At 57.0% G+C, this 10971-nt stretch overlaps 2 protein-coding genes across 2 annotated transcripts; one reads left to right on the top strand and one right to left on the bottom strand.

Annotated features, from left to right (window-relative positions):
* Window positions 1-583: 583 nt before the first annotated feature.
* Window positions 584-5553, bottom strand: VOLCADRAFT_57773 (uncharacterized protein; the record flags this gene model as incomplete). The annotated part of the gene is made up of 9 exons (XM_002947930.1): window positions 584-814; window positions 1121-1347; window positions 1674-1875; window positions 2710-2910; window positions 3262-3474; window positions 4076-4116; window positions 4713-4821; window positions 5157-5286; window positions 5483-5553. Coding segments are annotated over 9 exons (1425 nt in total), but the record flags the coding sequence as incomplete, so codon positions are not given.
* A 568-nt stretch (window positions 5554-6121) lies between these two features.
* Window positions 6122-9516, top strand: VOLCADRAFT_57892 (uncharacterized protein; the record flags this gene model as incomplete). The annotated part of the gene is made up of 6 exons (XM_002947784.1): window positions 6122-6444; window positions 7407-7485; window positions 7894-7960; window positions 8353-8459; window positions 8784-8907; window positions 9314-9516. The coding sequence occupies 6 exons, from the start codon at window positions 6122-6124 to the stop codon at window positions 9514-9516; spliced, it is 903 nt and encodes a 300-aa protein (XP_002947830.1).
* Window positions 9517-10971: the final 1455 nt, after the last annotated feature.

The following is a 10971-nucleotide window of genomic DNA, read 5'->3' on the forward strand; positions in this document are numbered from 1 at the left end:
GCCAACTGCTGCTGCCATTGCGGCTTTACAGTTCACTCATAACAATATGGCATCATGCACCGGGGCCCCTCCTACCTGCGCACCTGCAACCCCTTCGCCCTCATTTCCCACCCCGCATACACTTAATGCCCACTGAGGTTCTTATCCGACCCATTTACCCATAACCCTCAAGCGGCCAGTTAACAACGGGTTCCATCGAGAGAGACACACACACACACAGCTCTCATCACGAGCGTTGCGGCCCTTCCTTATCCTTTCAGGGTGGCCCCCTACCCGTCGCAGCCGCCTGCGTATCCAGGGGTCCCACCCGAATGGCCCCAAAGTCGTCAAATCGCGCTGGAGATTGCAAACCCCTCTCCGCGAGGGAAGGCTCTTTCGCATTTTGTATAGCAGCAGTTCAATCCTCCGCTGCATGCAACAGCGAGCCATCGCAGCAATCGCTGCAAAACGCATCACCCAACAATAGCGCGCCAATGGGTTAAACTGCGTTCGAAACACCTAGTCTAGCATGCCCCGGTCTAGCTCTCCACAGCCTCTTGACTAATTTCCTAGCCTTGTCCATGAAAGCTGCGCCGCCTGTGGCTTACATTGGCTTCGCCACCATGGACTTCCCCCGCAGGACGGCTAGCTCCTTAATGACCAACTTGACCAGCAGCAGCCCCGCGGTCACGGCGCTCGTGTACAACATCGCAAATACCATGTCAAAGCCACCGCGGTCTGAGATGAAGCCCGTCAGCATGGGGCCCAATGCTGCACCGATGGAGCCCATGCCGTCAATAATGGCCGACACAGTGGCAAGCGCCTTGGCGTTGCCCTGCACAAGGTTAGACGGGGACAGGAGGTAGGAGGGCCTGCGTAAGGGTCTGCTTGCGGAAAGGACTGCAGGTGCAGCGCGAGGATCACAGATCGGGAGAGGGCAGGCCCAAAAAATTTGCACGCAGGAACTCATATCCGCTAATCTGTTACGACTTTAGACGTTGAGCTTTGAGGGACAAGTCTGTGCGCCTCATCACGCCCGAGGTAAACTCATAAGGATTTTACCTCGGCGTCGCCCACTTTTCAGGAAGCCTACAAACCCGGAAAACAGACCCGGGGAGTCCGAATAGGGTGTTGGCGTCACCTGTAGCGAGTCATGGGTGCCCAAGTCCGCGCTCACGGCTGTGGTTATGAGGGCGTAAGGGCCGTTGACAAAAAAGCCGCTGGCCATCATGAGCGCAACGTTGAGCGCGAACGAGGTATGGCCGGCAGTGCGGTAGAGGTATAGGAACGGCACTGACAGCAGCGTGAACGAGGTGGCCACCACGGCTGAGGCACCTGACTTGTCCGACAAGTGGCCCGCCAAAACACCTGAAGAAGCGGAGGACGGGAGCGCAGGCGGCGGGTGAAGAAGCGAAGAGTAAGGTAGGGCCAAAACTAGAACACATGCATCATGCCGACGCACGTGGGTCGACACACGATTGGTCGTGAGAATGCCTCCAGTACAAGCATCCCTCAAATGCAACCCCAGAGTCGCAATTACATAGGAGCGGCTACGTCACCCGGGCCAGTTTTACTGCCGCAAATCGGACGACTTCTCGCCAAACACAATCCCTCATCGATGCTCCAACACGATCCCGACGTCGCGACATCGGTCCTCAAGCCCCTTCGGGGACAGAGGCCGCGGCCCTACCCACCTCCTGCCACGCCGCCGACGTCAAACAGCACCGACAGGTCTCCCGCCTCCTTGGCGCTCAGCATGCGACCCTCAATGGGCGTCGACTTAATGTAGTAGGGCAGCCAGTACAGGAACGTGTAGGCGATGAGCTTGGAGAAAAACAGGCAAAACGCAAACGCGGTCACACCGGGAATCCTCCAGGCGTCCATAAAGTGGATGCTCTCCACTTCCTAATTTCGCCCAGCAATCAAGCCATCAACGGAGGGAAGGGAACTTAAGAAAGGAGGCAGGACGGAAGCGGGAAGTGATGTACCAGTGGCGCCGCTGAGCAAATGCAAACATCCTAAACAGGAGGATAGCCGTGTGACCCTGATCTTCAGGTACGGCCGCAGGTTAGACGGCTTGGCGACCTGTTGCTCCTACGCTGCACACCACACTGCTGCGGTATCCACAACTCAACTCATCCATTGGGGCTGCTGGGCGAACATGCCGTGTGGCCCCAAGTTGAACAGATAGAAAGATGAGACCGTAGCCGACGCAGAACCCCCCATTGAAACCCCGGGACGCTGCTGCTGCTAAATGCCCTGAACTTACCCGAGTACTAGGAGGGCATAAAGAAACACCGATGCAAGAAAACCAAGGAAAACAGGAAACGACGGCGACTGTGACGCAGGTCCTTCACTACCTCTGGCCATCCCAGCCCCGGCCCCCGATCTTGGCACCTGGTCCCTGCCAGCTACGATTCTACGACGCCTCCGTGACAAAAAATAACTATTTCTGTTACAATCAGTGACATCTACGTGATGCGCGGTGGCCGCCATTGCTCCCGACATCGTTGGACTCGGAATTCCCAGTGGCACTGCTGATACGGGATGTGGACAGAATACACTTCCGTTTGGGCAGCTATCTGAGGGCGACTCTTTGCGGCACGGCGTTTGAAGACTGCTGGTGGCTAGGATGCTTTGCTCTCTTGGCAGGTAAGCTGTGTCTGGCATTTGCACACAACCCCCACCTCCCGCCGCTCTAGCCCCTCACTCGGCCTCCCCCACGCCCACCTTCTCCTTGCTAGGCGCCTCCTTGCCGCCCTCCTTGAGCGGCAACACCTCCTCATTGTCGTGGCGGCCGCCGCCAGTAGCCGGCTTGTCATCGGGGTTGGACTGACCCACGTCAGAGGGCTGGACCACCAGACCAGCGTATATGAGCAGGCCCAGCGCAATCATGAGGAAGCCGGGGACCACGAATGAGTAGCCCCACCCCTGAGGGAGTGAAGGAAGATGATGCGGAGAGGGAGGTCAGGCAGGGAGGGGTTGCGAGCAGGGCAGCGAAAACCTACGGGTGGGAGTTCCCGGGAGAGATACATTCGCCGGCTCCACCAAGATGAAGAACAGGTTTGGGCGGATCTGCTGCACGCGGACTGGACCGTTCGCATATACCCTCTCCATCTGAGTCTGGAAGGCGGAGGGCTACACGGCATGAGACCGTCGACGCCGGAAGACGCGTATAGGACATAGGAGAAGTAAAAGCAAGGGAACTAAGATGTTACCCTTCCGCGAACGCAAGGGGCACCCCTGTCGTCGTGAGACTCCCCTTGCCAGCCTTTGCCTCACCCGCGACAGCATGGCAGCAGCAATCACGGTGCCGAGAATGTTGCCCACGCTGGTGTGTGCGTTCCAGATGCCCATGATGAGGCCGCGCTTGCCCTTCCCGCTCCAGTTCGCTACGATGGACACGACGCTGGGCCAGCCGGTGGACTGGAAAAGGCCCGCCATGATGCTGACCAACACATAGTACGAAAAGATGTGCATATCCCAAAAATAACCCTGCGTTGCATTTATTCGGGAGCCATCAGAACCTAAAAGAGCGAAGGGGAAGACAGTTAGCATGTGTGAAAGTATAACATTCGCTGAGAGTCGATTCCTGAGGGTCGTCTGAGGTGCAATGTCCTGATCGGGCACAAGGTGCATATTGAGGTGCTACACGCTTGATCAGCCGCAAGAGAACCAGCAGCAGCGTCGACAGCCATGATAAGGTTACCGGGGCAGCGTCCTCTTTGGGGGAGGCCCCATAATGTGGTCGGCAGAGGCACGGGCCTCGGCACCAACATGATGCGAACGAAGCTTCATGTTAGGCCTCTAGGCACCAATAGATGCGACTCCCTGCGCATCTATTATGTTACACGACGCTGAAGCCGACGCTGAAGCGACACCACCAACCGATACCTTAACCAGCTAGGGATGTAGGGCCCTCAGGCCCAGGCCCAACATGCCTGAGCAGGCGCATAATCCATGGGCATCTTGTAAAAGGCCTCTTTTATCGCCTGGTTATCCACCAATCCCTGATTCACCCCTCATGTGCCCAGGGGGACGGCTGCGATGCTGCCGCACACTAGGGACTGGTCCGTAACACCAGAGCCCGACTCACCATGCCGAAGAGTGAAGTGAAGATGCCGCTGAGTACCATGCCTGTACAACAACAGGTTGGGTCGTTGGCATGGAGCGGTGAGGGGTACATGAAATGTCCAGGTTGGTCAACCAACATGGCAAATACACCATCGGGTTGTCGGTGTAATACAAATGGGGACGGACCCCGGACTCGAGTGGCGCGGGGCATGAGCCCCCACCCCAGGCACTGCCAAGTCATGACAGCACAGCAGTGCACATGTACATCAGCAATACAACATACGCAAAGGAAGCTGGTAGTTCGGCAGGACGACAGCGACAACGCGAACCCTTCAGCCGATATAGGCGTTGTCAGCCTTCTTTCGGCTTGCTTGCACCTCTGGCCACAGAGCCTTCTGCCACTCTCCTAGAATGCTATGGCGATGAGAGAAGCCCGCGGCCTGTGGTTTCCCCCTTTGCTCGCACCGACAGCTTTGCATGGCCGCGCTGTTCGTGCTAACATGACCAGAACACGTCCACACGTACGGTTTTAAATCTTTGAGTTTATAGTAGAAGAGTCAGATTGAGTTAGTTAACGGTCGGGCTCTCCGAGATGGCCTCTTCCTAGCTGTAAGCAAGCCCTGCACGCGCCCACCTGCGTTCCGATTTTGAGCACTTACCTGCCGTGAGGAACCCCCGCAAGTCCACGCGATCACCCAGGTGGCCCGCAAAGAACATGCCAATCGCATATGTACCGAGGAAGGCCAGGTCAATTTGTCCCAGAAGCGTCTGTGGAGATGTGGAGGCGGGTACATGATGGCCATGGCCATTTAGCGCACCCGAAAAACATGGCACGGCAGGCCGCGAAAGGACGTCGAGGCATGAAAGGAAAAAGAGTGGGCATACGGTGCCGGCATGAGCCGCATGGTGGCGTAACCGTCGGTGGACTGACACACGGTGTTGTGGGGCACACAACAGTGCCACATCACGTGCGATGCGTCATTTCCATCCTTGGACGTGATAATAGTTTAAGAAGAGCTTGTCAACGGGTGCATGTTAGGCAGTGACGCTGCATGAGAATGTGTGGTTTGGGGGCTCGAATACACATGGGTGCAGCTGCGCACCTGGCCATTGTCGCTGTTGAAGGGAGCCCAGCCGTTTAACGTGGTCGGGTCTGACGCCGCTATTGCAAGTCCACCGTCGGACAGGAGAAGTCGCCCCGAGTGCGAGTTCACCACGCTTCCCCGCAACACACTGCAGTGGATCATGCACGCCGCCAACATAAAACCCAATTGGCGGGCTAGAATACTGCCAGGGAGCATGCTTGCAAGCGTGATATGACTGTAACGTCCACCCTTATAGCACCCCATCTATCAAGCATTCCAAGATACATCGGTGCTTCCGCAGGTCTTGCACGGCTTCGGTGCACGCAGCCTTTGCTTGGCCCTACCTTTTCACAATGCTGGGTGGCTTTCTCGCCGCATGATACCCCATGTAGCATAAAAACGTAAGAACAAGCACCTGAACAGTTCAATATAGGAAATCAAGTCATAAGTTCGATGCGAAAACAGCGTTGGGCTGGCTGTTGCCTGATCATCGCTGCGGCTTACCGAGCCCTTGTACCAGTTGTAAGAAAACTTCCTTCCACCATTACATGCTTGAAGCAGCTCCAGTCCCGGTGGGACATTCTTAAGCTGTCGCGACCTCATAGTGTTTCAGTTGGTAGGTTGCGCCTGAATCGCACACGGATATACCTAAGAGGTAATTAGAAGAACCTCTACCAGGCTAGATGCAGTGTTTCAATGCTGCCGCAGCTGTAAAGTAGGTAGCCTTCGTGGATTGAACCGATGCGAGGGTATTTTACTCAGGAAAACACCTACAACCGACAAGGGAGGGCTTAGTTTATTCCAACATTGTTGCCATAGGGTATGCCACGCATTCCAGCACGTCTTGCTTTGAGGTTTATGATTGGACCCCTTGCGTTCGTCGTACTCATGTTTACAGGACATAACTGTTAAAAGCACAACACAGCAAATATCTAAAATTATGACATCTGCACGCATTTTATGCATGCATCAAAGCCTTGCCGATGCATTCGCTAGCGCGTAGGTCGCTTCACGGTTTTGCAACTGCCCGCCCCAAGTCGAACACGCGGCGGTGCCATTTCAGCATCCTTGCCTCTGCACTCAAAGGCCAGGGAACAGACACCGCACTTGCGTGGGTTGATCCAGCGAACCGGAGAGATGTGGCGCGGGTGCTGGAGATAGCCGAGCGTGCCGCACAGCGTTGGGACGTGGTGTGGACGGATTTCCTGCCGCCCCCCATCGTTGCGGATTCAATGGCAGCGCTGGCAAGCCGAACGGATATCGTCTGCTTGCCTTGGGGCGGCTATGCTCAGGCAGAACGCTGCAGGTACGCGTGTGTGTGTGTGTGTACTGTATTAGCGCAGAGATTCGCCTTCCCCCCGTTCACGTGGCCGGTTTTGCGCGCATGTGGTAACTTTCAACTAATAATGGACATCATCACTGTCAGCACGCATAACACACCGGCAAGGGCAACGCGATGTACTGTACTGTGCATAGTGAACACCTGCGGGGCCAAGGTCCACGTGTGTGTGTTGCGTCTTGGGGTGGGGGAAATAGTTGAAGTCACAGCGAAATCCGGTGACAGATCGTGAGTTGGGTCACCACACAACCACCACACCAGCACAGAGACATAGCCTCATGCACAGCCGCAACCTACCCACCACCCACCACGGGGCTCAGGGGGCCACCCGCCATAGAGCCAGCTCCAACACACCATCTCCGGCCCCACAGGAATCTGGATCCAGGGAACGGCAACCCGTAGATCCGGGGCAGGATAAGATCCAGAACGCGAAATGCCCTCCGGCGGGCGCCACATCCCACTCCAGGCTGAGTGATGTAACCACTGCCACCTTCCTGTCCTGTGCCCTGTCCTGTGCCCTGTCCTGTCCTGTCCGGTCCTTTACGTTACGACCGGATATCGCCCGGAGTTGGCCTTGCCAGCCCCACTAACAGCGCCCCTCCCTCCGCCTCCCCCTTCCCCTACCTCCTCCTCTTACCCCCTCGGCCAACGGCACCTCCGACTCCTCGGGCAGAGTATCTTGACGGGGCTCTCCGTCGTGCCATTAAAGCTCCTCACCTCCACCAAAGCAGTCAAACCTCTCGCAGTGCCTCTGTCAACACACAAACACACACAAACACACGTCACCCACCTGCCGGGGACAGATCATTGCCATTCCCGGCCATATTCCGCGAGCATCTCGCCGTTCTCTGTTCACCTCCGGCCCACCTGATACCTGAAGCCGTCATCCCTCTTAGCCCCAGAACACCCTTCTCCCCGGCCCCCTCCAGGATAGCCCTGGGTCGGGAGGAGCTCATGGAACCGCTCCAGAGCGATCCGCAGCAGCTGGATGGAGTGGCAGCGCTTCAAGTGAGGCAACGGCGGCCTGTGGGGTGGGGGGGGTCTAGATGGGGCCCGCGGAGGACAAAGGGGGTGTGGAGGGACTCAAGAGGACGACATCCCATCGAGACGTTTCCCGAACGGGATGGGGCCCTCCCCGGGGGGGAGGGGGTGGAAATGCGGAGGAGGCGAGGATGACCTCGGTTGTGAGGTTGTGAGGTGTTTGAAACGTAGGGCGGTGACCCTGGTCCCAGTCCCGGCCCCGTTAAGACGCGAATTCGGGTAACCCAGGGGTGACGTAGAGGTAGAGGTAGAGGTAGAGGTAAGGCCTGGAGGCCGCAAGGGACCGCTGGACGGCGAAATCACCACCATCACCTTCCTTTTCAAATTTGCTCCATTCGTATTTCCTCTTCATCGGATTACCTCACCCTCTCGCAGGTGAAGGGCAACTTCATGTTCGACCCCGCCAAGCATCCAGATTTCCTAGGAGCCATCCTTGGAACAGGTACGGTGTACGGCAGGGGCACAATGGGCTGATTGTAAAGCCCGGATTTTCAATTGCGGTAAGTGCGGCAACTCAAAACCCGGGCATTCACCCCAGGTGAATGACAGCCGTGTCGCGGGCGCCGCCGCTTCCCTCCCTGGACTTCAACGTCCGCCCTCATCAAGTTGGCCAACTCGTCGACCAAAAAGGCCTCGTCCTGCTCATGCCCCTCTTCACGTCCCTCTCCCCGTTACACACATACGGGCATACAGAGACACACACCTTCGCGGTCGTGCATGGGCCTTTCCGTACACTGTACGGCAGTTTCAGTCGCACTTCGGGGCCTTAACGCTGGCCCGATGCCTGACCGTTACCTACCCGCCGTGACCCCCTGCTCTGCACCGGCCCTGCAGGCGTGGTTCGGGACAAGGTGGGCGACATCCTCGTCCAGGGCGAGGCCGGGGCGCAGATCTTGGTGGACCCCGAGCTGGTGGAGCACTTCGAGATGAGCCTGGTGCAGGTGAGAGACTGGCCGAGGTGAGGATCGGGAAGTGTGGTCTGGTAGTGGGGGGGAAGTATGGTGGGGGGGGGATGCTGGGAAGGAGTGGGGGAGAAGACCCGAGGATGAGGACGGGTTGCGTGGGACCAGGGGTTCGGAGAGCAGCATAGACAGGCCAGAAAGGCCATGGCACGAACGAATACGTTCTTTGAGACACTTGGTTCCCTCGGCCGCCATTACGTTCCTTTTCCGCGGTCGAAGCACCGACTCGGTTCGCACTTCCCCCCCCCCCGTGTGTGTGTATTCCGTTCCCGTCGCCACTTGTGCTCTTCTTCTCTTCGGCAGGTCCGTACGGTGCCCGTTGAGGTGCGGCGGATAGCGCTATCGGAGCTGTCGGTTCGGCCACCCCGGCAGGAGGAGGTCAGCAGTGTGGAGGCCTCCCTGCGACTGGACGCAATCGCCAGTGCGGGTGAGCTCCAGATATGGGCCCCAGCGGGGGCGGCGAGGGAGGGGCTTCCGGAGGGGGTATACAATGGGGGTTACTGCAGGGGTCCTCCGCTCCGATGAGGTGGAGAAGAGGAACCGGAAGGAGGAGGGGCGCATGGAGGGGGTAGCAAATGTGCACTTACAAGTCAGAGGCATTCAAGGTAGGTAGGGGCAGGGGGGGCTACGAAGGAGGACTTACAACACGTCTGCGGAGACGGTGCTCGGAACAAACGGAGGGGGTGAGGCAGTCGCACAAAGGAGCCCAAACCTGCGACCGCATGCTCCACAGTGAGGTTACGCCATTGCAGGCGCCGTACATGCCGTGAACCCGGTGCTTCCTCCGTTCGATCTCCGTACATAGCTATGATGTTCCTATCGCATGCAAACAGGTTTTCGCATGTCGCGCACCAAGATGGGAGACCTGATCAAGGCGGGCGATGTACGATTGAACTGGCGGCCTGTGACCAAGACATCTGTGGATGTGAAGGCAGGTGACGTCATCAGCTGCGCGGGGAAGGGCCGGCTGGAGGTGCGGGCCGTGGATGTGACTCGCAAGGAGAAGTACCTTGTGACGCTCTTGCGCTACGTTTGACTTGACTTGGTGGTACGTTATGGCGCTGCTGGAGATGGTGGTGGAGGATGCTGATATAAATGTGGTAAAACTGGCTTTTGGTTGCCTATTTTGGCTCAACAGCGTGGCGAAGGTGGACAATGTACAACGTACTTTAGGTGCTGTTACCGTCATTCAAAGCCTCGCATGCACTGTCGATTTTGGAGGATACCAGTGAGCAAGCCTTGGCGATGTAACCTGCGACGTGTCCATTTGCAGAGGCCCTTAACCAGGTCCTCAGGTGATTAAAACAGGGCTGTCGACATTAGGTGCACTCGTCACTTCCGTGCGTTGCATAGAGGACTGGGTAGGGCAGTCAGCTTCTTCGAAGCCGAAAAGGGCTCGGGCCCCGTGCGGCCGGTTGCCCCACAGTCTTCCGCAGGGGACGCTGTACGGCACTGGGTTGCGAGTGGAGGAACGGTGTCGTGTTTGGACTATACACTCTCATTATTATTATTAGCTGCAAGGGCCGGGTTGGAGTGATGTATGAATCTGGTGTATACACTTGCTAAGGTGCCAATGCAATTCCATGGACGGTGCATATCGCGCCGCCTCCATCTCAACAAGAACGGCTAAGCATCAGTAGTGAGCGAACCCAACCCATTGCCAGTGGAACTGGAGAATAGGACATGTATGAGATGTGTGTGAGACGGAGCAGAAGGCAAGGATGGAAGTGCTGGGGCTTGTTGGCATGGATGGGCTGGAGTTGCGGAGTGTTGCGGAACTGAGCCAAAGCTATCTCAAAGGAAAGAGCGAGAAAACCACAAAATTGTATAGTTTTTCAAGTGTTGTGTAGCTCTTCATCAAGACTACTTCTGGGCCGAGTTTTGGGCTGAGTTAGCCATTTCACCCTTGGTTGAAATGACGAACATTGGATCCTAAAACTGTCTGTAAACTTGGTCCAAGTTTTGATATTTACCTCTGTACAGCGTATGTTAAACCAGTAGTGTAATCGCTTTTATCAGAAATATGTGCAGACGACGAGCTGTTGGGTCCACATGGGCAGGCGCGACACATGCATTCTACAAATGGGGGTATTCCAAGGAAACAACCGGGAAAACATGCAGATCACGTGCACCGACGCCATTTGGTAAGACCTGTGCGGGGAGAGCAGTCTGTGCCATCTGAGCCATGCAGAGAACCTTCACTGGGACGGCCTTTGGGCTTCAGCTCCTCTGTGCCCCTCTCCTCCCTCCCATCTCCACCCCACCTTCCTGCGCGTTAATAGACCGATGCACGTGCCCCGTCAGGGCCCTATCCCCGTCCCCTCCGTCAGTCAATTACTCACACGGTATTTACTTCACTTTGCCTCTAGCTGCGAGGGGCCGCGAAAGAGAAATACACGCCCCAAGTGATCAGACTCCGTTTACGCAGCACCTGGGAAAAGGTGGATGTACGCGGCCATCCTCTCCCGCCGTGCATGCAGTGCTCCAAATT

The sequence above is a fragment of the Volvox carteri genome (assembly GCF_000143455.1).
Source record: "Volvox carteri f. nagariensis unplaced genomic scaffold VOLCAscaffold_8, whole genome shotgun sequence".
NCBI lineage: Eukaryota > Viridiplantae > Chlorophyta > Chlorophyceae > Chlamydomonadales > Volvocaceae > Volvox > Volvox carteri.